The sequence below is a fragment of the Hyperolius riggenbachi genome, chromosome 2 (genome assembly GCF_040937935.1).
Source record: "Hyperolius riggenbachi isolate aHypRig1 chromosome 2, aHypRig1.pri, whole genome shotgun sequence".
Classification (NCBI taxonomy): domain Eukaryota; kingdom Metazoa; phylum Chordata; class Amphibia; order Anura; family Hyperoliidae; genus Hyperolius; species Hyperolius riggenbachi.
In genome coordinates, this window is record NC_090647.1 from 277,029,642 (window position 1) to 277,055,306 (window position 25,665).

The window sequence follows — 25,665 nt, forward strand, 5'->3', positions numbered from 1 at the left end:
TGCAAGAGATGCATCAGTTTGATGGAAGTGAACTGATGAAATTCTGGGGCCAGAAAAAGCCAGCCCAAGCCATATAAATCCACAACTGCTAGTGCCTTATGCTGCACTCATGCCATTTCTGGTTGGGATTATCTTGTCCTCTTTGCTGATGTATGGAGTAACTGGCTGGCCAAGTGTTTATGAACAGTTATCATCCACTACTTTGGATGTTATCAGAGGAAGGGACGCCTGCCGCAGGGCTTGGTCTCTCACCCTTTCTATTACCACCTGTCATTGACAGAGAGTGTGCTGTGAAACTGCACAGTCACAGAGTACAAGTGTAGATAGTTTCTGACAGCTGATCAAAGGGGAAAACCAAAGGGGCTGATAACAAGGACATGTTTCATGTACTTTTAACTTAGAGAAGCCTAAGCATTTGCATTTCTTTCTGCAAACTAGCAGAGATGAGGGTTTAGTAAATGAAACATATTTATCTATCTGTAGTAAGAAGCCTGTTTAAAGGATAGGTCCACTTTTGTTAAAACAAACCTGCAGCTACAGTAAATAACAAAAAATACATTTGTACATAAAAGCTGGCACCATAAGATGCCAAGATGTGCTGCTGGCTGTTTCATAGTCCTTTTCTTCCCCTCTGGAGCCTCCTGCATCCACACAAATAAGCTTCCTGCATTCCATAATCGCTCAGATCCTGCGTGGCATTGCAGTATAAATGGCACAGGGCTATACCTATGGAAATGTAACTGAAAAAGTCAGCATTTCCAGAAACCAATTATGAGAGATATGACTCCCATACATCTAGCGATATAAGCATAATAAACAGAGGAGCCAAAATAGATTAAAAACAGTTTAAAATGCAGGTAGTTGTGGACTTATCTCCCCAAAAAGACCCAAATAGTCTGTATTCAGTGAAATTTCTTTAATCATAAAACTCCAAAATTTTGCTACTCGTCTCTTTGGCTATAACCCGCTTCATCGGGCAATAAAACAGGAGTAACTGTATATTGGTCTTCATGTATAAGGGCCTCTGTGATGCTCTTGATTTTGTTTTCTTTGCAACCTGCAAACAAACATCTAGCGATATATGGGCAGGTCCACCAATCGACAAATATCTCTCTGAATGAATCTGATCAGAGAGAGATCTGCTGGGTCCCATACACCGCAGGCATGAAATCGCTTGAGAATCACCCTTGTGACATCACCTGACCTATGTCCCCCCAAATGCTAATCTCCCCCCCCCCCCCCATGGTGCCTGTGCATTCAAATCTAATCTATACCAGCTGCTCCTGGTCTTGTTGGCTGTTTCCCCATTAGCACTCCACATGGTAGTTGCGTATAGCACGTGCACCTGGCAACGGAGAAGCAGCGAACAAGACCAAGAGCAGCTGGACAATCGTGGCAGCTGGAACAGGTGAGATTTAAATGCAGATGGTTGACTGGGTCGCAAAATTGATAGCTGTATGGCTACCTTAAGTTGTTTCCTAGGAGATCATTTTTCACCTTCTATTTGTACACACATCCAATTTTGATTAGCCACTTTTACCACTTTTTACCACTAGTGTGAGGGCTAACAGATTTTTAATGCAGATTGTGTTGTTAAGCTCCCACACCTTATTGAAGAGGTAAAATTGACCAATTATTGACCAATCAAAATTTGATTTGTGTAGGCCCCCTAAGTTTTTTTTTACTGTTTAAAATAACTTTTCCTCACTCTGCAATTGAAAAGTACCAAAAAGTAGGTGAAAAGTACAGCAAAAAGTAATTTCTTGCTTGCTGGTGTATTAAACGGAACTTTACTGATAAGATGTGAAACAAACTTGGGAGAAAAAGTGAATTACGGGCCCATAAAGTATTAAGGTGGGCTGATGACCTGCAACGTATAGATCTGTATCTCTATTCCCCTATTCCTTCTTTTACCGATCATACAAATGATTAATACTTGAAATAAATCTTTCTCCTCTGTACATATACCCTGCTGGTCACAGATCCTTTCAGCTGAATCTCCATAGGAACACCACAAATCCACAAACCAAAATAATGGAGCTGGCACACAAGAGGCTTATAAATTATTGCTGTACTGGAGCACAGAATTGCACTACACTGAAGGAAAGACTCCGCCCGAAACATGTAGTGTACCTTTGTGCTCCAGCAGAGCAGCAATTGGCAAGCCTGTGGTGTGCCAGTTTCACAATGATTAATACTTCCCAAACAAAATACTGTGGTTGCATGCGGGGCTGTAATTTTACAAAACTCTTCTATACAAACATTCAATGACCTCCACTATTTTTCAATATGACCAAGGTGAGGGTTGCAAACTTATGGCATTATTGCAAGCCAGCTTTAAAAAAAATTGCACAGGTTTGTTAATCACTTATATTCCACACTGTCGCCCACCTTTAGTTAGTCTAAATCAGGCATTCTGAATCCTCACTTTGACCAGATTCCTAGAGAAAACTGCTCTGCTAGTTGTTAAAGGAAGCACAAAACTGTGCACCTGCCAAATGACTTGCCGTCCAATTATCTTAGGTTTAATGTCACTTATATTCACCTTCCTGATCAATACTGCCCTTTACAATCCCAGTTTTATCAATCAAAATCACAGCATTAAAAACTATACAGGCAGGTTCCATCAAAGTGACTAAACCTTACTGTATAACTGACCTGTATGTGGCATGTGAAAACAGTCCATACTTAGAATGTTATGTCTCACACTGCAGTGACGGTCAACAAGCAAGCAATGCAGCTGTGCGCACATGAATCTTGTATGGAAGATGCATTAAAATAACATAAATGCAACCTTACATTTATTTTATATTAACACCTTAATATGTTTCAGCCCTGTTTAGTTATTTTAAATTGGTGATCATCAAGAGAAGAGACAACCAGCTCACATAATTTTTAATATGGGTTTTTTTTTTCATTGACATGGCAAATCTTTCCCTCTTTTAATGCACCCATGTTAATGGATTCCACAGTATCTTTAGATGCCCAAAGAGAAGTTTGTAATATGGATGTGGGGGTTGAGCATTTAATCACCTTAAAAATTAGGGGATTACAAAGTAATGGAGTGACCGGGGAGGACGTCAAGGGAGCCCACGCACCTCATGGGGCTGGAGGAAGCCCCAAGTAAGTATAAATACCCCCAGTAACAAGATCTCAGGTTCCCTTTCATATACCCCTGGGTTGCTTTGGCTGTACAGTAGAACCTTGGTTTGCGAGCATAATTTGTTGAAACATGCTTGTAATCAAAAGCAAATTTCCCCATAAGAATTAATGGAAACCCAGTCAATTCATTCCACAATCCAAAAACAGTTATAATAAAATAGTATAACATAAAAATGACAAGACTTTCACTATAACTAACAGAATCATTGCCATCTGTTGGCTCGCCGCAACCGGGATGACGTCACTGACATCATGGACGTCGGGACGTCAGAGGGAATCCCAATCCACCCCTCAGCGCTGCCTGGCACTGATTGGCCAGGCTGTGAAAGGGGTCTGGAGGGGGGGGGAGCACGTCGGGTGGCGGCGAGCAGCGGCGATCGGAAACTACATGCAGCTAGCAAAGTGCTAGCTGCGTGCAGGAAAAAATTTTTTTGAAAATCGGCCCAGCGGGGCCTGAGAAATCCTCCTACGCAGGTTACCCCGAGCTGAGTTCGGGATAACCGGCAAGGAGGTTAAGTAATTCTTAACATTTTTGTTTGTAGTGGCTGAAAATAAAAATTGTTATACCCTGCAGTGAGCATTGAAAGCTTGCAAAAATCTTTATCTGGAGTTATGCATTGTACGTTATTATCTACAATGATGTATTGTTTTTACTATATTTATGGATACCATACCAGTGTACCAAACCTAACATATTTAATGTGGAACAAGAGCAATTCTTTACTGAGAAATAGGCAGTAGTAAATGGGCAGTAGTAAATCAAGTCTTCAATAATTCAGCACTTGAAATACAGATAGATCTGGCAGTTACCTTCTGGTCTCCTGTTGCCTCGATTAAGTGTGAATTATTTACATATATAAATTGTAGATATTCTTTTTCATCATTTGAACAGAAGGTTGTGGCTGAGGTTGCATTCAGTAGTGACAAAATACTTACAGCACAAAAAGTGTATCTGTAATCCCGTGATAAAAAAACTTTTATACTCACCCGGGACTTCCTCCAGCCCCATGAGCACATATGTGTCCCTTGCCATCCTCCCGGTTTCCAGTACTTTTCAACTAAAAAAGTACCAACAAGTAGGTGAAAAAGTACTACCAATATTATTTTGAACATTTTCTTGCTTGCTGGTGGCTTAAAAGGCATTTTATTGACAAGTTTAAAATTATCACCTAGGAGAAAACCCAGGTGAAAAAGTGAATTGCATATGGGCCTTAGTGTTATCGTGAATTAAAATGAATGGCAATAATTATTAGCAACTGTAATAGCTAAAGACTGTATATAACTATTTGTGTAATTCATTTTAGGAGCTTATGATCGGAGTGTGACTCTCTTGGAAGTATGTGGGAGCTGGCCAGAGAGTTTTGGTTTGCGCCATATCTCCTCCACTGAAAGCACAGATGAAGGTCTCCGTGAGCGGCTTGCTGATGCCATGTCTGAGTCCCCAAACCGAGATGTGGTGGTATCTGGAACAGGTACAAAAAAGAGGTGTGATATAAGGTCCCACTATTTTTAAAAATCATGTTTTCTTATGCATTACATTGTGTTTCAGCTACCTTTCATACCATTGAGCATCATCTACTCCTCTGAGTAATAGGAGTAGCCCAAGGAGGGGAGTGATGTTCAGACTTCTGAAGCTAGAGCTGGTGCTAGGAAAAGCTGTTTGGTGCACTTATATAACATCTAAAGATAAGGAGTTGGGGGATGGTCAATGAGATGCAAATAATTCCTTATTGATGAATGATTATGCAAATACTCCATTCTTCTCCTTCTTGACCTTTCAGCAGCTTTTGACACAGTAGATCATCCCCTACTCCTCCAGTCCCTCCAGTCCATGGGCATTCACGATCTTGCCCTGTCCTGGCTTTCATCCTACTTCTCCAACTGCTCCTTCACGACCGCCTTCAATGAGTCCTCATCCACCCCCAACCACCTCTTGGTGGGAGTCCCCCAGGGTTCGGTCCTTGGCCCCCTACTGTTCAACCTATACACATCCTCCATTGGCAAGGTTATCTCCTCCATGGGTTTTAACTATCATCTGTATGCAGATGACACCCAGATCTACTTCCACACCCCTGACATATCCACCACTACCATGGACAAGGTCTCCTCCTGTCTATCAGCCATCTCCTCCTGGATGTCCGCTAGGTTCCTGAAACTAAACCTAGACAAAACGGAATTTATGATCTTCCCACCCCGGACATCCATAAACCTCCCAGATGTGCATGTCACTGTTAACCACACTACCATTCAGCCTACCTCTCAAGCCCGTTGTCTGGGTGTCACCCTGGACTCCGCACTCTCCTTCACTCCCCACATCCAAAACCTCACAAAGTCCTGCAACTTCCACCTTCGTAACATCTGTAAGATTCACCCTTTTCTGACCTCTGCCACCACCCAACTCCTCATCCATGCCCTCATAATTTCCCGCCTTGATTACTGCAATGCCCTGCTGTCTGGTCTCCCTATGACCCGAACAGCCCCACTGCAGTCCATCATGAATGCAGCAGCCAGAATTATCCACTGCTCCCATCGCTCCACCATGGCGGATCCCCTCCTTGAATCCCTCCACTGGCTTCCTATCCAGTCCAGAATCAGATTCAAGATACTGTGTCTGACCTACAAATCTGTCCACAAAACCTGTCCAACCTACATTTCCGATCTTACTCAGAGGTACACACCTAGCCACTCACTCCGCTCTTCCAATGAACTTCGCTTAACCGCCCCCCGCATCAGCCAGTCCCATGCACGCCTCCAGGACTTCTCAAGAGCGGCTCCAAACTATGGAACTCCCTACCTCCACCCATTAGGGCAGCCCCCTCCTTCAACATCTTCAAGAAAGCCCTCAAAACTCACCTTTTCACTCTGGCTTACTACCCCTCACAAGTGCTCTAAACCCACAGCTGAACTCTAGTCTCCTACCTCTCGTGTCCCTACCTCTCCCTTTAGATTGTAAGCCTTTGGGCAGGGTCCTCCTCCTTTTGTGTCCAACCTGATCATGCACCTCCATTCCTCTGAACCCATGCTAGGCATCTGAGTGAACTCAAGTTGCCTAATCGCCATGCTCCATCCAGTGACTGACTAAGCATTACCTTGTACTCATACTGTGCTGCCTCATCTGATCTTTCTTGTATTCAGGTTTTGTCATTTTGCTGTATGTCACCCCTAAATATTGTATGTATCCCTATTTATTGTCCAGCGCTGCGTAATATGTTGGCGCTTTATAAATACAACAAATAAAAAAATAAATTGTGTATGCATTTTTACACAGCTTGAAAATAGATCAATCAATTTGGTAGATTTTAATTAGACCATTTTCAGGCTGCATAACTTCACATACAGAACATGCATAATACTACATCAACTCTGATTTTGTTTGCATTTAATTGATCATTTCTAATGAGTTCCCCGTATGACCCCTGGTAAGTTTAGTGGTGTGGGAGGGAAACAAATTATTGTGGGAAAGGGTTTTAAGGTATGTCAAAAAGAGGTTAGGGAATATTAATGTTACATTTCAGTGACACTAACTCTGCAGCAAACTCATAGAGTTTTTGAGTAAGCAGCATACTGGACCTGATGTACAAACCTTTGAGTTAGTAAGCCTGGTGAGGCATGCAGCTAAATGGCATTACAATACACTTTATTCTTACTTTATCCAAATGTGGATTGCGTAGTCACAATTGTAGAGCAAGCAAGTGTAGGGTTCTTTTAACATTTTAACATGTAGGGGTACCTTATAATGGGTGAACCCTCCCCCTATGTGCCCCCCAAAAGGGTAAGGTGAGGGTAATAATGTGGGAAAACTCATCATGATGCTTAGTCACACTTTTAATAAAGGCAACAAATATCCACCTTCACCCAGATAAATAGATAGGAAGGGTAATTTATGACTTTTAGTTTCAAAGATTTTTACTAGAAATGTTGAGTCAAAAAAAAGGGAAACATTCAATTACACTATGTAGCCCCTCACAGGGGGTATTCACAGGCAAAGTGTAAATCTGTCTACTAAGAGCAGCCAGACATGACATAGGGAATAAAAACAAAGTAAATGCAAAATAAGAAATACACCATAGAATGCTATTGTACATAGTATGTCTATATTGTATTTTATAAGTTAAGAACAATATTGGAACATTACCTTTCGGTAGCAAGATTTAGAGGAGAAGCTAAAGAGCATGAACAACAGTGTTCAACTCTAATATTGACTATTAAGCAAACCAATACATTAAGACAACAAAAGAGGATGTGGCGCTAAATTTTCTAGACAATAAATATGCGGCATCCAAAGTGTTAACAAATGCATCCTAGATCCTGGCTAGTATGTTTTCTAACACCAGGGCCTCTTTAAGGGAGTCAAAGACTACAGAAGGACATAAATGCATCTGATTCCACTGCCTTGCTATGTAAAGTCTGTCAATGTTAGCTGTGTGCTGCACCAAGGAATGTGTGGCTTTATTGCAGAATTTTAACTTATTCCCCAATAGAAAGGACTGAAAGATCTGAGGTGCCTGGAATTTTTAGAAATTTTAATGGAAAAGACCACATAGCCCTCCAAAAAATGTTAACTTTGCAACAAGACCAGCAGGTATGTAACATGGATCCTTCCTCCAAACAATCCCTGAAACATAGATTTGTTTTGTGAGGATCAATGTAATGCAACCAGGTTGGAACCCAATATACTCTGCATAGCAGTTTTATAGCTGTCTCAAGTAATGAAAATTAAAAGCTGCCCTTGGTTAGAGTGTTGCAGCAATGGGCTCTCCTGCTCTCAGAACAATAGCCCATTTTTTACTTCTAACCCATTGACCATAAAGGGTTAAAGAAAAAGAGTACTAACATGGTGAAAGCATACTTTAATAAATTAAACACTGATTTTTAAATCCAGGATCATAATTTGTGTCTATTTTCCTATAATCTTTTGTTCTGTTCTTCATTTTTCCTGTTTGCAGGTTAATGCTGCATACAGCTTCATTAGTAAATCACTCTGCTGAGTCTTTCTGCAGATACATTTCCTAGTGTCAGTCATCTTTGTATGACACATTACAGAAAATTCTTCCATAGTGGACTGCCAGCTGTACCACTTATATCTTTCCTTATATTATTACCTCTCCTTTTTTTGCAGATGCGTTTCCTTTAGTGTTACAGTCATCCTTGTAGCATGTTACTGGAAGCTATTCTGTGCTACCAATAAACAAATAATACAATTTATGTCATAGCCTAGCATTATTTTTCTACAGCATGCAGTTCCTGAACTTGAAAAGATAACCAAGCACTCCAGATTGTATTCAATGCAAACTTTCCAGCAGCTTACAGTGCATAATTGCAAAATGACATTCTGGGACTTCATGCGGCTACCATCTGATATGCATATTATGCTTAGCATTAGGTTTATGTCCAGGATAATTTGAACTCTTGCTAAGATGTCTTATTGCTAGGGTCCAGCATGTCTGGAACTTCTTGGAATAAGGAGTGTGGCAGTTTGCGTCGAGTACATACAAAAAAGGGCACCTGAAAGAAATGGTGCAGGGTGATGCAGATAATGGCATCTTGCTACTAAAGTTATTTAACATTTCATAAATGTCCCAAAACATTACATAACCTTAGTAATAAGATGTTATTAGTGGCATCTGTGATACATGACCTGGTCCCGCCGATCATGGCTCCTCTCCACTTCCTGTTTACTTTGAAAGAGTCCTACAGCCAGCCAATCATCATGCGGGGACTGAAGCCTCATGGGGATTGGCTGGCTGCCGGACTCATTCAACTAACAAGGAAGTAAAGGAGACGCCGCGATTGTCCAGGACCAGGTATGTATCATTTAACCCCTGCTGCCTCTCACATTGAACCCTCCCTCTATCTATGCCTAAACCTAACCACTCCACACACGCTGCCTAACCCTGGACTTCCTAACCCCCATTTGCTGCCTACCACTGAACTACTCCACCCCCGCTGCCTAACATTAACCCCCTGACTCTACCTACTCCCTGCCGCCATAGACGGCAATAGTACAAGCCTCGATTTGCTGCAAGGAGATTAAATTATGGTGCCCGATAAATAGCAGGCGATAGATGCCCACTATTTATCAGGAGCCATAATAACCTTCTTGTTGCTAATCGCAGCTTTTACTATTCCCGCCGATGGTGGCGCCATTTTTATATGCGCTCGTCCTGCACCATTTTTGTCTACTCCCATTTGTACCCGCTATTTGCAGTTGCTGTATGCATAGCTGGCGGCCCTGGCACCCGCTATTTATCATGTGCCGTGGGTGCTCAAATTTCCCTGAGGTACCGATGTTAACATAGGTACCAATGGGGCACCCAAATTTACAGAAAATTAATATGAAGACAAACCAAGCTAATTTTTAGTAGCTGGGTTAAAAATATCACTAATATGTAACTGGTTTTGGCCAGTGGTTCATTTCTAATCATATACTCACATTTGTGTTTCTGAAACTGTTTTTTCACATTTCTGATAATATTCACTTCATAATGCCTTTTATATGTGTCTGGGTTGCCAAAACAAAAAGGGTTAACAGTATTAGTATTCTGTAGACTCCATAGCAGCTAGGTAGTGAAATAAATTCACATTATACACTTTGTGGGCTGCACATCTCCTGAGCTCATCTTGGCTCTTTAATCCCAATGTAATCCATCTCTGAAATGTTCAATTATATAGATAAATAATCTCATTTATGTCTATAGATCTAATAAGATGACCTCCCTACACGAGGTTAAGAGATGTTAGGGACACTTACATGTGTTGTGCGTCACAATTCTTTTTAGAGAAGGTTGTTTTCACTTAGTTATGCTAGGCAACAACAGTTTGCGTGCCACTAAACACCATCAGATGTCACAGCTTGGTCTGCACGTTATTTTAGGATGATATTTTATGTACTTTTTAAAATAGCAGAAAAGAAGTGGCTGCTCAGATTTAAAAGGTGTAGAGCTTATTTTCACTACTAACACTTCCATGGAAAAGACAGCTTGTCTGATCCAGAAAGCTGAACAGTATAGTAGTACTGTAATAAAAATTACAACAACTTTTCTGCAAAATGTAGAAAATCTGTCATTTTCCTCCCCCTTTCTGACTGTTTGTCTGCCCATCCATCCGTCTGTCTTTATTAAATTAAGCTTTGCTTGACTTGATTCCAAATCCATGTAATTACCAGATTTATAGTGTGTCGTGTAAGCATGTGTGAAAGGCAAAAAGAATGGGTTTGGCATGGAGGATGTGCTGGCAGGGAAACACTTGACATGATTTAGGAAGGCTAGATATTTCTGCCTTAGTTATTCTGTTAGTTTGTGTTTGATGGTGTGCCAGAAACCATTGTCTTTATTACTGTCCTATTTTGTTCTCTCTATGGTGACAAAATCTGTAATTGTCTTTGTTGTTGAGTTGTATTTTGTATGGTAATTAGCCTTTTAGGGTGTTTTGTAGTACTTGTCGTGTTGGTTTGTAATGATAGTCTGTGTGCACCTCCACTCCATAACTGTCTCTGTGATTCCATCAGTTGTGTTCTTTGTGTCTTTAGGCTAGAAATGGACGGTGTGTATGTGTGTATTCGGTGAACACAAAATCTAGGTGTAGTTAATTGTCTTCATGTTAACCACAAGCAGGACAGTTTCTAGGGTAAATTGCACCCAGGGCGAGGGTGTAGAAATTGCTCCTAAGTGGAGCCAGGTATAGATGCTCACAGTATAGATTAGCAGGCCTAGTTGCACCGAGTATAGGTAGACAGCTATAGGTCCCCCATGTATAGGTAGCCAGTATAATTGCCCCCAGTATATGTTAGCCAGGCAGATGCCTCCAGTATAGGTAGTCAGTATAGTTGCCCCCAGTATAGGTTAGATAGGCAGGTGCCCCTGGTATAGATTAGCTAAGTAGGTGCCCCCAGTATAGGTTAGATAGGTAGGAGTCTCCAGTATAGGTTAGATAGGTAGGTGCCCCCAGTATAGGTTAGATAGGTGCCCGCATTATATGATAGGTAGGTGCCCACCGTATAATTTAGATAGGTAGGTGCCCCCAGTATAGGTTAGATAGCTTGGTGCCCGCATTATATGTTAGATAGGTAGGTGCCCCCAGTATAGGTTAGATAAGTGCCTGCATTATATGATAGGTAGGTGCCCACAGTATAAGTTAGTTAGGTAGGTGCCCACAGTATAAGTTAGTTAGGTAGGTGCCCACAGTATAGGTTAGATAGGTTGGAGCCCCCAGTATAGGTTAGATAGGTAGGTGCCCCCAATATAAGTTAGATTGGTAGGTGCCACCAGTATAGGCTAGATAGGTAGGTGTCCCCAGTATAGGTTAGATAGGTAGGTGCCCCCGGTATAGGTTATATAGGTAGGTGCCTGCATTATATGATAGATAGGTAGGGGCCCCCAGTATAGATTAGATAGGTAGGTGCCCACAATATAAGTTAGATAGGTAGGTACCACCAGTATAGGCTAGATAGGTAGGTGCCGGCATTATATATTCGATAGGTAGGTGCCCCCAGTATAGGTTAGATAGGTAGGTGCCCCCAGTATAGGTTAGATAGGTAGGTGCCACCAGTATAGGTTAGATAGGTAGGAGCCCACAGTATAGGTTAGATAGGTGGTGTCCCCCGTATAGGTTAGATAGGTAGGTGTCCCCAGTATAGGTTAGATAGGTAGGTGCCCCCAGTATAGGTTAGATAGGTAAGTGCTTGTATTATATGTTAGATAGGTAGGAGCCCCCAGTATAGATTAGATAGATAGGTGCCCCCCATATAAGTTAGATAGGTAGGTACCACCAGTATAGGTTAAATAGGTAGGTGCCGGCATTATATATTAGATAGGTAGGTGCCCCCAGTATAGGTTAGATAGGTAGGTGCCCCTGGTATAGGTTAGATAGGTTGGTGCCCCCAATATAAGTTAGATAGGTAGGTGCCCCCAGTATAGGTTAGATAGGTAGGTGCTTGTATTATATGTTAGATAGGTAGGAGCCCCCAGTATAGATTAGATAGGTAGGTGCCCCCAATATAAGTTAGATAGGTAGGTACCACCAGTATAGGCTAGATAGGTAGGTGCCGGCATTATATATTAGATAGGTAGGTGCCCCCAGTATAGGTTAGATAGGTAGGTGCCCCCAGTATAGGTTAGATAGGTAGGTTCCACCAGTATAGGTTAGATAGGTAGGAGCCCACAGTATAGGTTAGATAGGTGGTGTCCCCAGTATAGGTTAGATAGGTAGGTGCCCCCAGTATAGGTTAGATAGGTAGGTGCTTGTATTATATGTTAGATAGGTAGGAGCCCCCAGTATAGATTAGATAGGTAGGTGCCCCCAATATAAGTTAGGTAGGTACCACCAGTATAGGTTAAATAGGTAGGTGCCGGCATTATATATTAAATAGGTAGGTGCCCCCAGTATAGGTTAGATAGGTAGGTGCCCCTGGTATAGGTTAGATAGGTTGGTGCCCCCAATATAAGTTAGATAGGTAGGTGCCCCCAGTATAGGTTATATAGGTAAGAGCCCACAGTATTAGTTAGATAGGTAGGTGCCCCCAGCAGAGGTTAGATAGGTAGGTGCCCCCCAGTATAAGTTAGATAGGTAGGCGCCTGCAATATAGGTTAGATAGATAGGTACTCCCCCCCCCATAATGGAGGGGGAGTCAGCCATGTTACTCAATAGGAGGCTTCCCTGCACTTACTCTGCAGCTGAGGGGGGGGGGGAGCACAGAGGGCGGCCCCGGGGAGAGGAAGAAAGGGAGAAGTCGGGCCGCCCTTCCCCCAGTGAAGCCGAGGCTTCCCCTTCCATCATGCCGCCTCCCCTCCATCAGCGCTCAGGGCGGTCACACAGCCGTGCACGTCCCTAGAAACTGGGCTGACCACAAGTTTGTATAGTAGTTTAATGAAATTAAATGTTTGAGCAACCTTGTTAATCGTCATGATTTTCCTGTATAAATCATTGGTTGTTAGGATAAAAAATGTCAGTTAAATATATCATATAGGAGACACACACAGTGATATTTGAGAAGTGAAATTAAGTTTATTGGATTTACAGATAGTGTGCAATAATTGTTTAAACAAAATTAGGCAGGTGCATAAATTTGGGCACCACGAAAAAGAAATTAAATCAATATTTAGTAGATCCTCCTTTTGCAGAAATTACAGCCTCTAAACGCTTCCTGTAGGTTCCAATGAGAGTCTGGATTCTGGTTGAAGGTACTTTGGACCATTCATCTTTACAAAACATATCTAGTTCATTTAGGTTTGATGGCTTTCGAGCATGGACAGCTCAGCTTTAACTCACACCACAGATTCTCAATTATATTCAGGTCTGGGGACTGAGATGGCCATTCCAGAACGTTGTACTTGTTCCTCTGCATGAATGCCTTAGTGGATTTTGAGCAGTGTTTAGGGTCGTTGTCTTGTTAAAAGATCCATCCCTGGCGCAGCTTCAGCTTTGTCACTGATTTCTGGACATTGGTCTCCAGAATCTGCTGATAATGAGTGGAATCCATGCGTCCCTCAACTTTGACAAGATGCCCAGTCCCTGCACTGGCCGCACAGCCCAACAGCTTGATGGAACCACCACCATATTTTACTGTAGGTAGCAGGTGTTTTTCTTGGAATGCTGTGTTGTTTTTCCTCCATTCATAACGCCCCTTGTTATGCCCAAATATCTCAATTTTTGTTTCAGCAGTCCACAGCACCTTATTCCAAAATGAAGCTGGCTTGTCCAAATGTGCTTTAGCATATTTCAAGTGGCTCTGTTTCCGCTGTGGGCGGAGAAAAGGCTTCCTCTGCATACAGCATCTCTTTGTGTAAAGTGTGCCGAATGGTTGAACGATGCACAGTGACTCCATCTGCAGCAAGATGATGTTGTAGGTCTTTGGTGCTGGTCTGTGGGTTGACTTGGACTGTTCTCACCATTTGTCGCTTCTGTATGTCAGAAATTTTTCTTGGTCTGCCACTTTGAGCCTTAACTTGAACTGAGCCTATGGTCTTCCATTTCCTCAATATGTTCCTATCTTTGGAAACAGACATCTGAAATCTCTGAGACAGCTTTCTATATCCTTCCCCTACACCATGATGGTGAACAATCTTTGTCTTCAATTAATTTGAGAGTTGTTTTGAGACCCCATGTTGCTATTCTTCAGAGAAAATTAAGAGGAGGGAAACTTACAATTGATCTCCTTAAATACTCTTTCTCATAATTGGATTCACTTGTGTATGAAGGTCAGGGGTCACTGAGCTTACCAAGCCAATTTGAGTTCCAATAATTAGTTCTAAAGGTTTTAGAATCAATAAAATGACAACAGTGCCCACATTTATGCACCTGCCTAATTTTATTTAAACAATTATTGCGCACTTTCTGTAAATGCAATAAACTTCATTTCACTTCTCAAATATCACTGTGTGTGTCTCCTATATGATATATTTAACTGACATTTCTTATGTAACAACCAACGGTTTATACAGGAAAATAATGATGATTAACAAGGTTGCCAAAACTTTTGCATCCCACTGTAGAGAAATCCACCTCTTCAGACAAGCTTATTATCTGTCATAGCACAATCGTCGTGAGGAGGGGGGGCGGCGGGGAGTGCGACCTGATGCGGCCGCGCTAATGGAGGGGGGCGCTGTAATGGAGGGGGCAGTCAGCCGCGGGGAGGGCAGCCCGACCTCTCCCTCCCTTCCTCTCCCCAGGCCGCCCTCCGTGCTCCCCCTTCCGACTGCAGAGTAGTGCAGGGAAGCGCTGTAAATAGTCAGAACTCACCTCCCTGGTTCCAATCACCGCTCACTCGGCGCCGGTCTCCTCCTCTTGCATAGGCACTGATGCACATGCTGCTTCTTGCTAAATAGGAAGCAGCGTGTATATCAGCGTCTATGCAAAAAGGAGGAGGAGACCGGCGCCGAGTGAGCGTCGATTGGAACCAGGAAGGTGAGTTCTGACTATTTACAGCACTTCCCTGCGCTACTCTGCAGTCGGAGGGGGGTGCACGGAGGGTGGCCCGGGGAGAGGAAGGTAGGGAGAGGTCGGGCTGCCCTCCCCGCGGCTGACTCCCCCCTTCATTATGGGGGGGGGCACCTACCTACCTACCTCCTACCTAACCTATACTAGGGGGCAGCTACCTATCTAACTTATACTGGGGGGCAGCTACCTATCTAACCTATACTGGTGGGCAGCTACCAATCTAACCTATACTGGGGGGCAGCTACCTATCTAACCTATTCTGGGGGACACCTACCTAATCTAACCTATACTGGGGGGCAGCTACCTATCTAACCTATACTGTGGGGCACCTACCTAATCTAACCTTTACTGGGGGGCAGCTACCTATCTAACCTATACTGGGGGGCACCTACCTAATCTAACCTATAAAAAACACACCACAACACCGCTCACTCCACCCAGGACAGTGCCAGGACCAGGATGGCCAACTCCAGGAAATATGTAGAAAGGATGAAAGGTCCGCACGATGTCCTAAAAGCTCACTCCTTTATTATGGACGTATCCAAAATTCACAAGACATAATCACGCATCTCCAGCTGACATATTTCAGACCTACTGGTCCTTAATCATAGCTGATGATTAAGGACCAGTAGGTCTGAAACATGTCAGCTGGAGATGCGTGATTATGTCTTATGAATTTTGGATACGTCCATAATAAAGGAGTGAGCTTTTAGGACATCGTGCGGACCTTTCATCCTTTCTAGCTAATCTAACCTATACTGGGGGCAGATACCTATCTAACCTATACTGGGGGGCAGCTACCTATCTAACCTATATTGGGGGCAGCTACCTATACTGAGGGCATCTACCTAATCTAACCTATACTGGGGGGCAGCTACCTATGTAATCTATACTGGGGGCACCTACCTATCTAACCTATACTGGGGGCACCTACTTATCTAACCTGTATTGGGGGCACCTACCTACCTAGCTAGCCTATACTAGTGGCAACTATACTGGCTACCTATATTGGAGGCACTTACCTAACTAACCTATACTGGGGGCACCTATCTATCTAACCTATGCTGGGGGGCAACTATTTTGGCTACCTATATTAATCCACTGCCTTACTGTTATACAGTTACATTACAGTTAACCCCGCCCATGTGATGTCATGGCCACACCCGTTTTATTGCCGCGGCGCGCTTTGCTTTTTTGGGGGGTTGGGTTGTCGGTAAATTATCCGCACCGGGTGTCAAATACCCTAGCTGCGCCAATGTATCATAGCACCCCTTCAGAGACATTGCCTTATCTTGTGTCTCCACCATACTACCCTCTTGTAAGCTTGCAAGATCCTACACCTAATGTTACTCATTCCTGCATTACTTATTCAAATTAACATTTTCTTGTATTATTGCTAAATGTTTTCACAACTATGTATGGATTTTGTACTTGTGTTGTTGGATAAGGATGTAGTATTGTACTGGGCATGAATGATGTGTACCATATGTATTTATGGTCCCTACTATTGTCTGTATTATACCCTGCACAGTATGCACATATACATATGCACAAATACTTTTTTTTCTTACTTATTTTATTCATCATAAGTTCTTATAATGCACTTATTTACACCCTTTAAACGCCCATTGTTTTAAATCCCAAAAGCTGAAGTGGCCATATTATATAGAGTTTTACTTTTTACTGTTTCTTTTTTCACTTCTCTTTCTGTGTTTTTTATATCTTAAAATAAATGCATGTACCCAGGGTAGTATGCTTATAACTGGCAAATTGAAAATGGATTTCTGACAGTGAGAAACGGGATGATAACTTTTCAGACTAGCTAATCAAGTTTCTGGCCATTTAAAGCTGGCTGTGCATAACCTGATATATACAAACGTTGACAGTTTCAAGCATCACTTGAGTCAGTTCCATAAAATAGGAATTCTCTATAGCTGCTGAGGGTTAGTGCACTTTGCACATTACTCTTAGGGGTCTATTCATTAAACTGCAAACATTGGAACTTTATGCATTTGCGTACATACAGTGGTTTGCAAAAGTATTCGGCTCCCTTGAAGTTTTCCACATTTTGTCATATTACTGCCACAAACATAAATCAATTTTATTGGAATTCCACATGAAAGACCAATACAAAGTGGTGTGCACGTGAGAAGTGGAACGAAAATCATACATGATTCCAAACATTTTAAAAAAATATAACTGCAAAGTGTGGTGTGCGTAATTATTCAGCCCCCTTTGGTCTGAGTGCAGTCAGTTGCCCATAGACATTGCCTGATGTGTGCTAATGACTAAATAGAGTGTGCCTGTGTGTAATCTAATGTCAGTACAAATACAGCTGCTCTGTGACGGCCTCAGAGGTTGTCTAAGAGAATATTGGGAGCAACAACACCATGAAGTCCAAAGAACACACCAGACAGGTCAGGGATAAAGTTATTGAGAAATTTAAAGCATGCTTAGGCTACAAAAAGATTTCCAAAGCCTTGAACATCCCACGGAGCACTGTTCAAGCGATCATTCAGAAATGGAAGGAGTATGGCACAACTGTAAACCTACCAAGACAAGGCCGTCCACCTAAACTCACAGGCCGAACAAGGAGAGTGCTGATCAGAAATACAGTCAAGAGGCCCATGGTGGTTCTGGACGAGCTGCAGAGATCTATGGCTCAGGTGGGGGAATCTGTCCATAGGACAACTATTAGTCGTGCACTGCACAAAGTTGGCCTTTATGGAAGAGTGGCAAGAAGAAAGCCATTGTTAACAGAAAAGCATAAGAAGTCCCGTTTGCAGTTTGCCACAAGCCATGTGGGGGACACAGCAAACATGTGGAAGAAGGTGCTCTGGTCAGATGAGACCAAAATTGAACTTTTTGGCCAAAATGCAAAACCCTATGTGTGGCGGAAAACTAACACTGCACATCACTATGATCACACCATCCCCACTGGCAAATATGGTGGTGGCAGCATCATGCTCGGGGGGTGCTTCTCTTCAGCAGGGACAGGGAAGCTGGTCAGAGTTGATGGGAAGATGGATGGAGCCAAATACATGGCAATCTTGGAAGAAAACCTCTTGGAGTCTGCAATAGACTTGAGAGTGGGGCGGAGGTTCACCTTCCAGCAGGACAACAACCTTAACCATAAAGCCAGGGCAACAATGGAATGGTTTAAAAATAGAATCGGGGACAGTACACACCCTTGCGGGTTGCCTGTGTTAGTGATTGTTACCCTGGAGGTGCAGCCGCCAATTCTAACTAGCTGCATCCTGTTGGTAAGTCCTTGATCCACGTGCAAAGAGTGACATCAACACCGAGTCGTGCCAAGTTGTCATGCAGAATGTTTGTGCAGATGGTGTTGAAGATGGAACTGAAATCCAGGAGGAGGATCCTGGCATAAGTGTTTGGTTTATCCAGATGTTCTGTGATGATATTAGGCTGATATTAATGGCGTCTTCCACAGATAGGTTGGTCTTGTACGCAATTCGGAGAGGATCCAGTAGGGTGGTGGTGTGATGCTATGCTTCAGATAAGCAAGAACCAGTCTTTTGAAGGTCTTCATGATGACTGGAGTTAAGGCAACAGTTCTGTAGTTGTTTAGGTCTGTGTCTCCCAGCTTCTTGGATACTGGGATGATGTTAGATTTTTTAAAGCAGGAGAGAACCTTGCCTATTGCCATGGGTTTGCTGAAAATTGAGGTAAGGACCAGGGCTTGCTGGCTTGCACAGGTTTTCAGGCAGATGGGGGATATGCCAGCCGGGACTGAAACCTTCTGGTGTTGAGCTTCTGGAGGTGCCATAGCAGTGGCGTAGCTACGGTGCTGTGGGCCCCGATGCAAGTTTTACAATGGGACCCCCCTAGCCCTCTGTACACAACAATTGATACGGCGCACCAAAACCTGCCAATGGCAACTACAGTGTCAGAGGTGCAAGAAGAAGATGGGCAACAGTTTGTTAATGATTAGCACTATTTAAAGTATCTATAGAAGTGATTATTACCAGCACAGGACCAATAGAGAGCTAATACTGCAGTTGAGGGAGGGCCCTTCGGGGCCCCTCTGGCCCAAGGGCCCCGATGCGGTCGCTACCTCTGCACCCCCTATTGCTACGCCCCTGTGCCATAGTATGTTGGCATCCTGGACTGTGGCCAGTGCTACGGGGGCATGACAGTGTAGGGAGATGAGGAGGGGATAAGCTGCCTGGGTGTGATTTCCTGGTGCATGGGGTGGTTGGATTGGTACTCGAACTTACAGTAGATTTTGTTAAGCGCCTTAGCTAGTACCATGCTAGAAAATGTGTGTTGAGGAGGGAGCATGAAGTTGAGGCCTTTCCAGACATCGCAAGCATTGCTGGCCTAAAGGTTAATTCTCAGCTTGTTAGAGTAGTCTCTCTAGTGGCTAGATTAGGTACTGGTTAAGGGCTCTCTCCTGCCGTTGTAGGAGACCTTGGGTAAGACTCCATGACACTGCTACTGCCTACATAGCACGTCCAAGAGGCTGCATTTGTAGCGCTTTGAGTCCGCCAGGAGAAAAATCACGATATAAATGTTTGCTAACTAATCTGTATGCTTTTGGGATGTGGGATGAAATCTGAATGTCTAAAGGAAACCTGCACATTCAAACTACATGCAGATAGTGCCCTGGCTGAGATTCGAACCAGGGACCCAGTGCTGCAAGGGGTGCTATCATAATAGTTTTAATTTATTTAATTTCTGATTTAGTAACTCCAATAATACAATTAAAAAATGAGAGGTGTGTCACATTCCTGGGGAGTGTGAATCCTCTGTGTGGCCACAGCCCTGGAGATCAGATTGGTGTGCCCAAAGGCGACTGCTGAGTGTGGCTGGATAATCCGGTGTGAAGAACAACAGACAGAAGATGTAGTCAGGGATAAGCCATAAGTTTATCAGTAAATAATTTCGAGTCAGACAAGGTACAGATATAAAGGACAAACGGACAGTCAGAGTATTGCCAAGATCAAAGCCCTGATGTCATTTCATAAGGGTTTAATGGCCCATACTCACGGGCTACAATTGTCGCCGCAACCACGTGGCGCACTGCAGTGTTGCGGTGACAGGTCGCCCGTGAGTATGGCGCGCGTGCCCTGAACCGTCGCTCGTTGCTGCTGTCGCCAGGCGATTGGCGCGGTCAATCGCCTATGCTGCCGCAACTTCGTTGCAACTGTCGCTAGTCCGCGTGTGTATGCGGACTAGCGACAGCAACCAATAGCAAATTCTCGGAGCTTCCGGCGGGGGGAAGGAACAGTGGCGACAACTTCCGTCGCATCACTCATCCCTCTTCTGCGTGTGTATGCGGAGGGACCTGGCGACGAGTGCTAGCGACAATGGACAATTGTAGCCCATGAGTATGGGCCATTAGTCTCTCTGGAAACAAGGACACAGAAATCTGTTGCTCAGGCAGTGAGCCACAGCTCTTAAAACATAATCTAGGAAATTAGCTCACTGGTGCAAACAGGGATGCATAGCACATTGTTGACACTAGATGGCGCAGGAACGTCTAAAGGTCCTAGAAGGAAAAATAATTCTGTAGAAAGAGTCCTGAGCTGGTGGGTTGCCATGGACAACCACTTGCTGAGGCATGACTAGGTGTTATTTTTGCTAAAGAGCTTGTCAAAAAACTTCATAAATTTGTGTGGTTTTCCTGAAAAGTAAATACTACAGGCTAGCATCCTGTTATCTGTCAGGGAAAGTAGAGATACGTCAGTTTTTGGTGCAGGAAAGTTCAAAGGGTCATTACTTCTGGTTTTTTTTTCTGCGTAAAAAGGCAGAGTGTGGATTCTAAACTGCAACTGTCTAATGCAATCTTAAAAGTACAGCTATAAAACTGAAAATCACCTGTACTAAACATACAATTCATTATCTCATAAGTTTATTTTTAATTCAGGTTCACCTTAACTATGAATTGTCATTATAGATATAACTAACTAGTGGGATACTTTGTTTATCACATTCTAGAGTCCTCCTTTATACCAAAGGGTCACACCAATATACTCTACCTGTGGGACACTTTTTATAAGTAATTGATCCATTTCCTAAGGTGACCATAGATAAAAGATGTTTACGGATGATTTGACCGCTAAATGATCTTTTTTCCCTGCTGGATACATGTTTACTTGTATCCTGTGAGCAATTATCACTCAATATTACTGAAATTGGCAGAACTGGACATCCGTCATCTAATGTTGTGGGTACTTTAATCCTTAGATATATAGCCATTCATCATTTTCACCTCTTTCTAATGGGCAAAAGGTTCCTTCAGCTGGTGTCTTGAAGGATTTATCGATGTTGTAACCAGTGTTAAAATGATAAGGTCATAGAAAGTTGCATCAGAAGTATACAATAATTGCATATGTAAGTCTATAACAGACTTCAGGGAATTGTAAGATATGTAGATAAAATGCAACCATCTGAGACTGTCTCTTGAAACAGCTGCAGACATGAACATGAAGGCTTCGGTTATCAGAACACCTAGTTTTAAAGGGACCCTGAGCAGTATATAGAATAAAAAATTGTACTTACCTCGGGCTTTCTCCAGCCCTCCGTAGGCAGCGAGGTCCCCCGACGTCCTCCTGGCTCCTCTCCGTGTCCCGCCATCGACGGCTCCCGTTACCGGGGACACCTGGGCCGGCTCTTCCTGGATCTTGACGCTTGGTGTCATCACGCTGGCCGCTACACATCGTCACAGCAGCCGGCATGACAGTCCTGCGCATGCGCGGTTTTCTAACTCTAAATTGTGCACGCGCAGGACTATCATGCCGGCTGCTGTGATGACGCTCAGCGGCCGGTGTGAAGACACCAAGCGTCAAGACTCAGAAAAAGCCGGTCCGACGCACGGCCCAGGTGACGCCGGTAATGGGAGCCGCCGGAGGGACACGGAGAGAAGTCAGGAGGATGCCGGGGGACCTCGCAGCCTACGGTGGGCTGGAGGAAACCCCAGGTAAGTGACATTTTTTATTCTATGTTCTGCTCAGAGCCACTTTAACCACTTGCCGACCGCACGCTTATACCGTGCGTCGGCAAAGTGGCAGCTGCAGGACCAGCGACGCAGTACTGCGTCGCCAGCTGCAGGCTGATTAATCAGGAAGCAGCCGCTCGTGCGAGCGGCTGCTTCCTGTCAATTCACGGCGGGGGGCTCCGTGAATAGCCTGGGGGGCTCCGCTTTATTTACATTGTATGGCGCTGCTGCGCAGCAGCGGCGTAAGGCAGATCGGCGATCCCCGGCCAATCAGCGGCCGGGGATCGCCGCCATGTGACAGGGGACAGCCTGTCACTGGCTGCACAGGACGGATAGCGTCCTGTGCAGCGTGGATCACCGGGGGTGGACAGGTAGAAGAGGGAGGGGAGGAATCTCGCCGCGGAGGGGGGCTTTGAGGTGCCCCCCCCCCCCCCCGCAACACCCAGCAGGCAGGAGCGATCAGACCCCCCCAGCACATCATCCCCCTAATGGGGAAAAAAGGGGGGCGATCTGGTCGCTCTGCCTGTACCCTGATCTGTGCTGGGGGCTGCACAGCCCACCCAGCACAGATCAGCTAAAACAGCGCTGGTCCTTAAAGGGGGGTAAAGGGGGGGTCCTCAAGTGGTTAAGGCATATAGATGTGTCAGGAAGAAGCACAAAAAGTCCTTCATCAGATTATTTAATTGGTATCTGCAGATATTAGTAGACATAACATCTATCAAATCAGCTATTTGGTCTAACAGATTATCTTTAAAGGAACAATTTAGAGATAGGGATGTAAAGGCTTCATTCTTTCCCTTTTAAACTGTCCCAATTTCCTGGTTGTCTTGCTGATCTGGTTTTGAAAAAATACACTTCCACGCATGCGCACCGCAATACTAAGGCTGTGTTTAGCACTCAAAGCTTTAGGTTTATCACTGCATACAGCACTTGCTAAGCCAACAGCACCGGAGCAAGTCTGTCAGTGAGCAGCCAGCCACACAAGCAAGGACTATCTGTCTCATCATGCCAGCCCTCCTTACTATATGGGGGGCTGACAGGGTTCCCCTCTGTAATTGGTTGCTAGGGCTTCTGCTAGGAGCCCTCTGATTGGCTCAATGACATCATCTCCTTACTTTCAGTACCCGGATCTGGATATCTGCGGGTACCCAGGTTATACGGCCAGATACCTGCAGATAGCAATCCGGATCTGGGCCCAGGTATCCGGAATCCGGATCCGACCCGGATAGTGGAAAAATGGTCGGATACCCGGGTTACCCGGGTACCCGGGATCCGGATGAGCATCCCTGAACAGAACGTAAAAAAAACATTTAGCCAAAGAGAAGTTGGAGGAAACACAGGCAAGGGAAAAAGTCGGCACTACAGCTAACTTTGCGTGCAAGGGAGAGGCGGCAGGAAACACAGCCTTCTTATCCTTTGGTGCAGACAGCGTGCTCAGGCTTGAGTATAAACAGAGGATACATGTGGTAGGACAAAGTGGATAAGTCGGCACTTGCTGTATACTGTCGTTTATTCCAAAAGGTGGTAACACATCATATCACAAAACATTGTGGAGAAGGTAAACCTACCATACAGGAAGGCTGTGCAGTGTTGGTGGGTGCTGGGCACAGAGGAGCCTGATGGCCGTTTTGCGCTATGTATGCACTTCTACGGAGGCCGTAGGCTCCTCTGTGCCCAGCACCCACCAACACTGCACAGCCTTCCTGTATGGTATGTTTACCTTCTCCACAATGTTTTGTGATATGATGTGTTACCACCTTTTGGAATAAACGACAGTATACAGCAAGTGCCGACTTATCCACTTTGTCCTACCACAAAGAGAAGTTGGGAAGCAGGTTTTTATTTGTATGCTTATGCCAGACTATTGTTCGGTTTTAATATTTTCCCAGTTATTAGTAGAGATGTCATGAACCTCCGATTTTCGGTTCGCGAACCCCGTTCGCGAACCTTCGCGGAAAGTTCGGTTCGCGAAAAAGTTCGCGAACCGCAATTCACTTCAATGTGGAGGTGAACTTTTAAATTTAGAAAAATTTCTACTGGCTGGAATAATGATAAAAAAACATGTTTCAAGAGTTCTGATTCCCTCCACCCTCCTCCCTCCACCCTCCTCCCTCCACCCTCCACCCTCCTACCCTCCTACCGGAGGGAGGAGGGTCTCATCTGCCAGGGAATTCCAGTATTTCTCTCTCTCTCTCTCTCTCTCTCTCTCTCTCTCTCTCTCTCTAGTAGGGATGGTCACCGCTTTCCGCGGAATTGTATTTTTGAGCATAAATGGATTGAGCATAAATGGTACATGCTAGGCTGGCTTCAGCATGTAGTGTTGGTGAGAGAGAGAGAGAGATGAATCTACCTGGCTATCTGGGGTTCTCTTTGGACAACTGTTGAACACAAAAAGCAAGGCCATGCCTGGCTAAATATCCGTAAGCAGTGGCTGGAAGGTGTAATGGTTAAGGGCTCTGCCTCTGACACAGGAGACCAGGGTTCGAATCTCAGCTCAGTCTGTTCAGTAAGCCAGCACTTATTCAGTAGGAGACCTTAGGCAAGTCTTCCTAACACTGTTATCTTGTCTAATTTTTCTCTTGACAACTGTTGAACACAAAAGGCAAGGCCATGCCTGGCTAAATATCCGTAAGCAGTGTCTGGATGGTGTAATGGTTAAGGGCTCTGCCTCTGACACAGGAGACCAGGGTTCAAATCTCGTCTCTGTCTGTTCAGTAAGCCAGCACCTATTCAGTAGGAGACCTTAGGCAAGTCTTCCTAACACTGCTACTGCCTATAGAGTGTGCCCTAGTGGCTGCAGCTCTGGTGCTTTGAGTCTGCCAGGAGAAACGCGTGATATAGATGTTATTTGTCTTGTCTAATTTTTCTCTTGCATTGAGCATAAATGGTACATGCTAGGCTAGTTTCAGCTAGTTTCTGCTAGTAGTGTTGTTGGTATAATTGATATGTTAGTTACCTACCATACACTGAGACCTGGGTTCAAATCCCAGCCATGGTATGTAAGCTGGTTTTTGAAATACTGGAATTCCCTGGCAGATGAGACCCTCCTCCCTCCGGTAGGAGGGAGGAGAGAAGGGTAGGAGGGAGGAAGGTGGAGGGAGGAGAAGCCCACAAGAGGCTAATTAAAATCTCCCTAGCAGAGTGTGTAGCAGCTGTCCCTTAACTAATTAGTATAGGCAGACGAGTGAGTCAAATGGCTCAAGGGCCTTGCCTTGTATAAGGGGGGGTGGGGCTCCAAAAGTTAGTGCAGTCTGATTGGCAACAATGTGCCTGCTGACTGTGATGTAGAGGGTCAAAGTTTTGCTCAATAGAGCATTATGGGGCGAATCGAACTTCTGGGAAAGTTCGCCTTTGGCAGGCGAACGCAAACCCCCGAAGTTCGCCTGGAACCGTTTGCCGGCGAACCGTTCGGCCCATCTCTAGTTATTAGTAACTGCGCAGCTAATGTTAAATTGGTAATGTTTCCCTTGTCAGTTGTTGCTACTAATGCTAATGGTATATGTAATATGAAATTCTCCTTTAGTGGCTTCCTGCCACAAATATTCTATGTCATCTTCTGCTTTCTGACTTCTACCATGTGTAAACTATAATTCCCCTACATGGCTCAA

At 44.2% G+C, this 25,665-nt stretch overlaps 1 protein-coding gene across 5 annotated transcripts in view; it reads left to right on the forward strand.

Moving 5' to 3' along the window:
* Positions 1-25,665, forward strand: part of BCAS3 (BCAS3 microtubule associated cell migration factor) — a 1,423,373-nt gene that overhangs the window by 1,326,464 nt on the left and 71,244 nt on the right. For 3 of the 5 annotated variants that reach the window (XM_068268730.1, XM_068268728.1, XM_068268729.1), the window contains one exon: positions 4,467-4,634. In XM_068268730.1, coding sequence (XP_068124831.1) covers positions 4,467-4,634 — 168 coding nt within the window. Of the gene's footprint in view, positions 1-4,466; positions 4,648-25,665 lie in introns of those variants that run through there. The other 2 variants (XM_068268732.1, XM_068268731.1) reach the window with 2 other exon arrangements.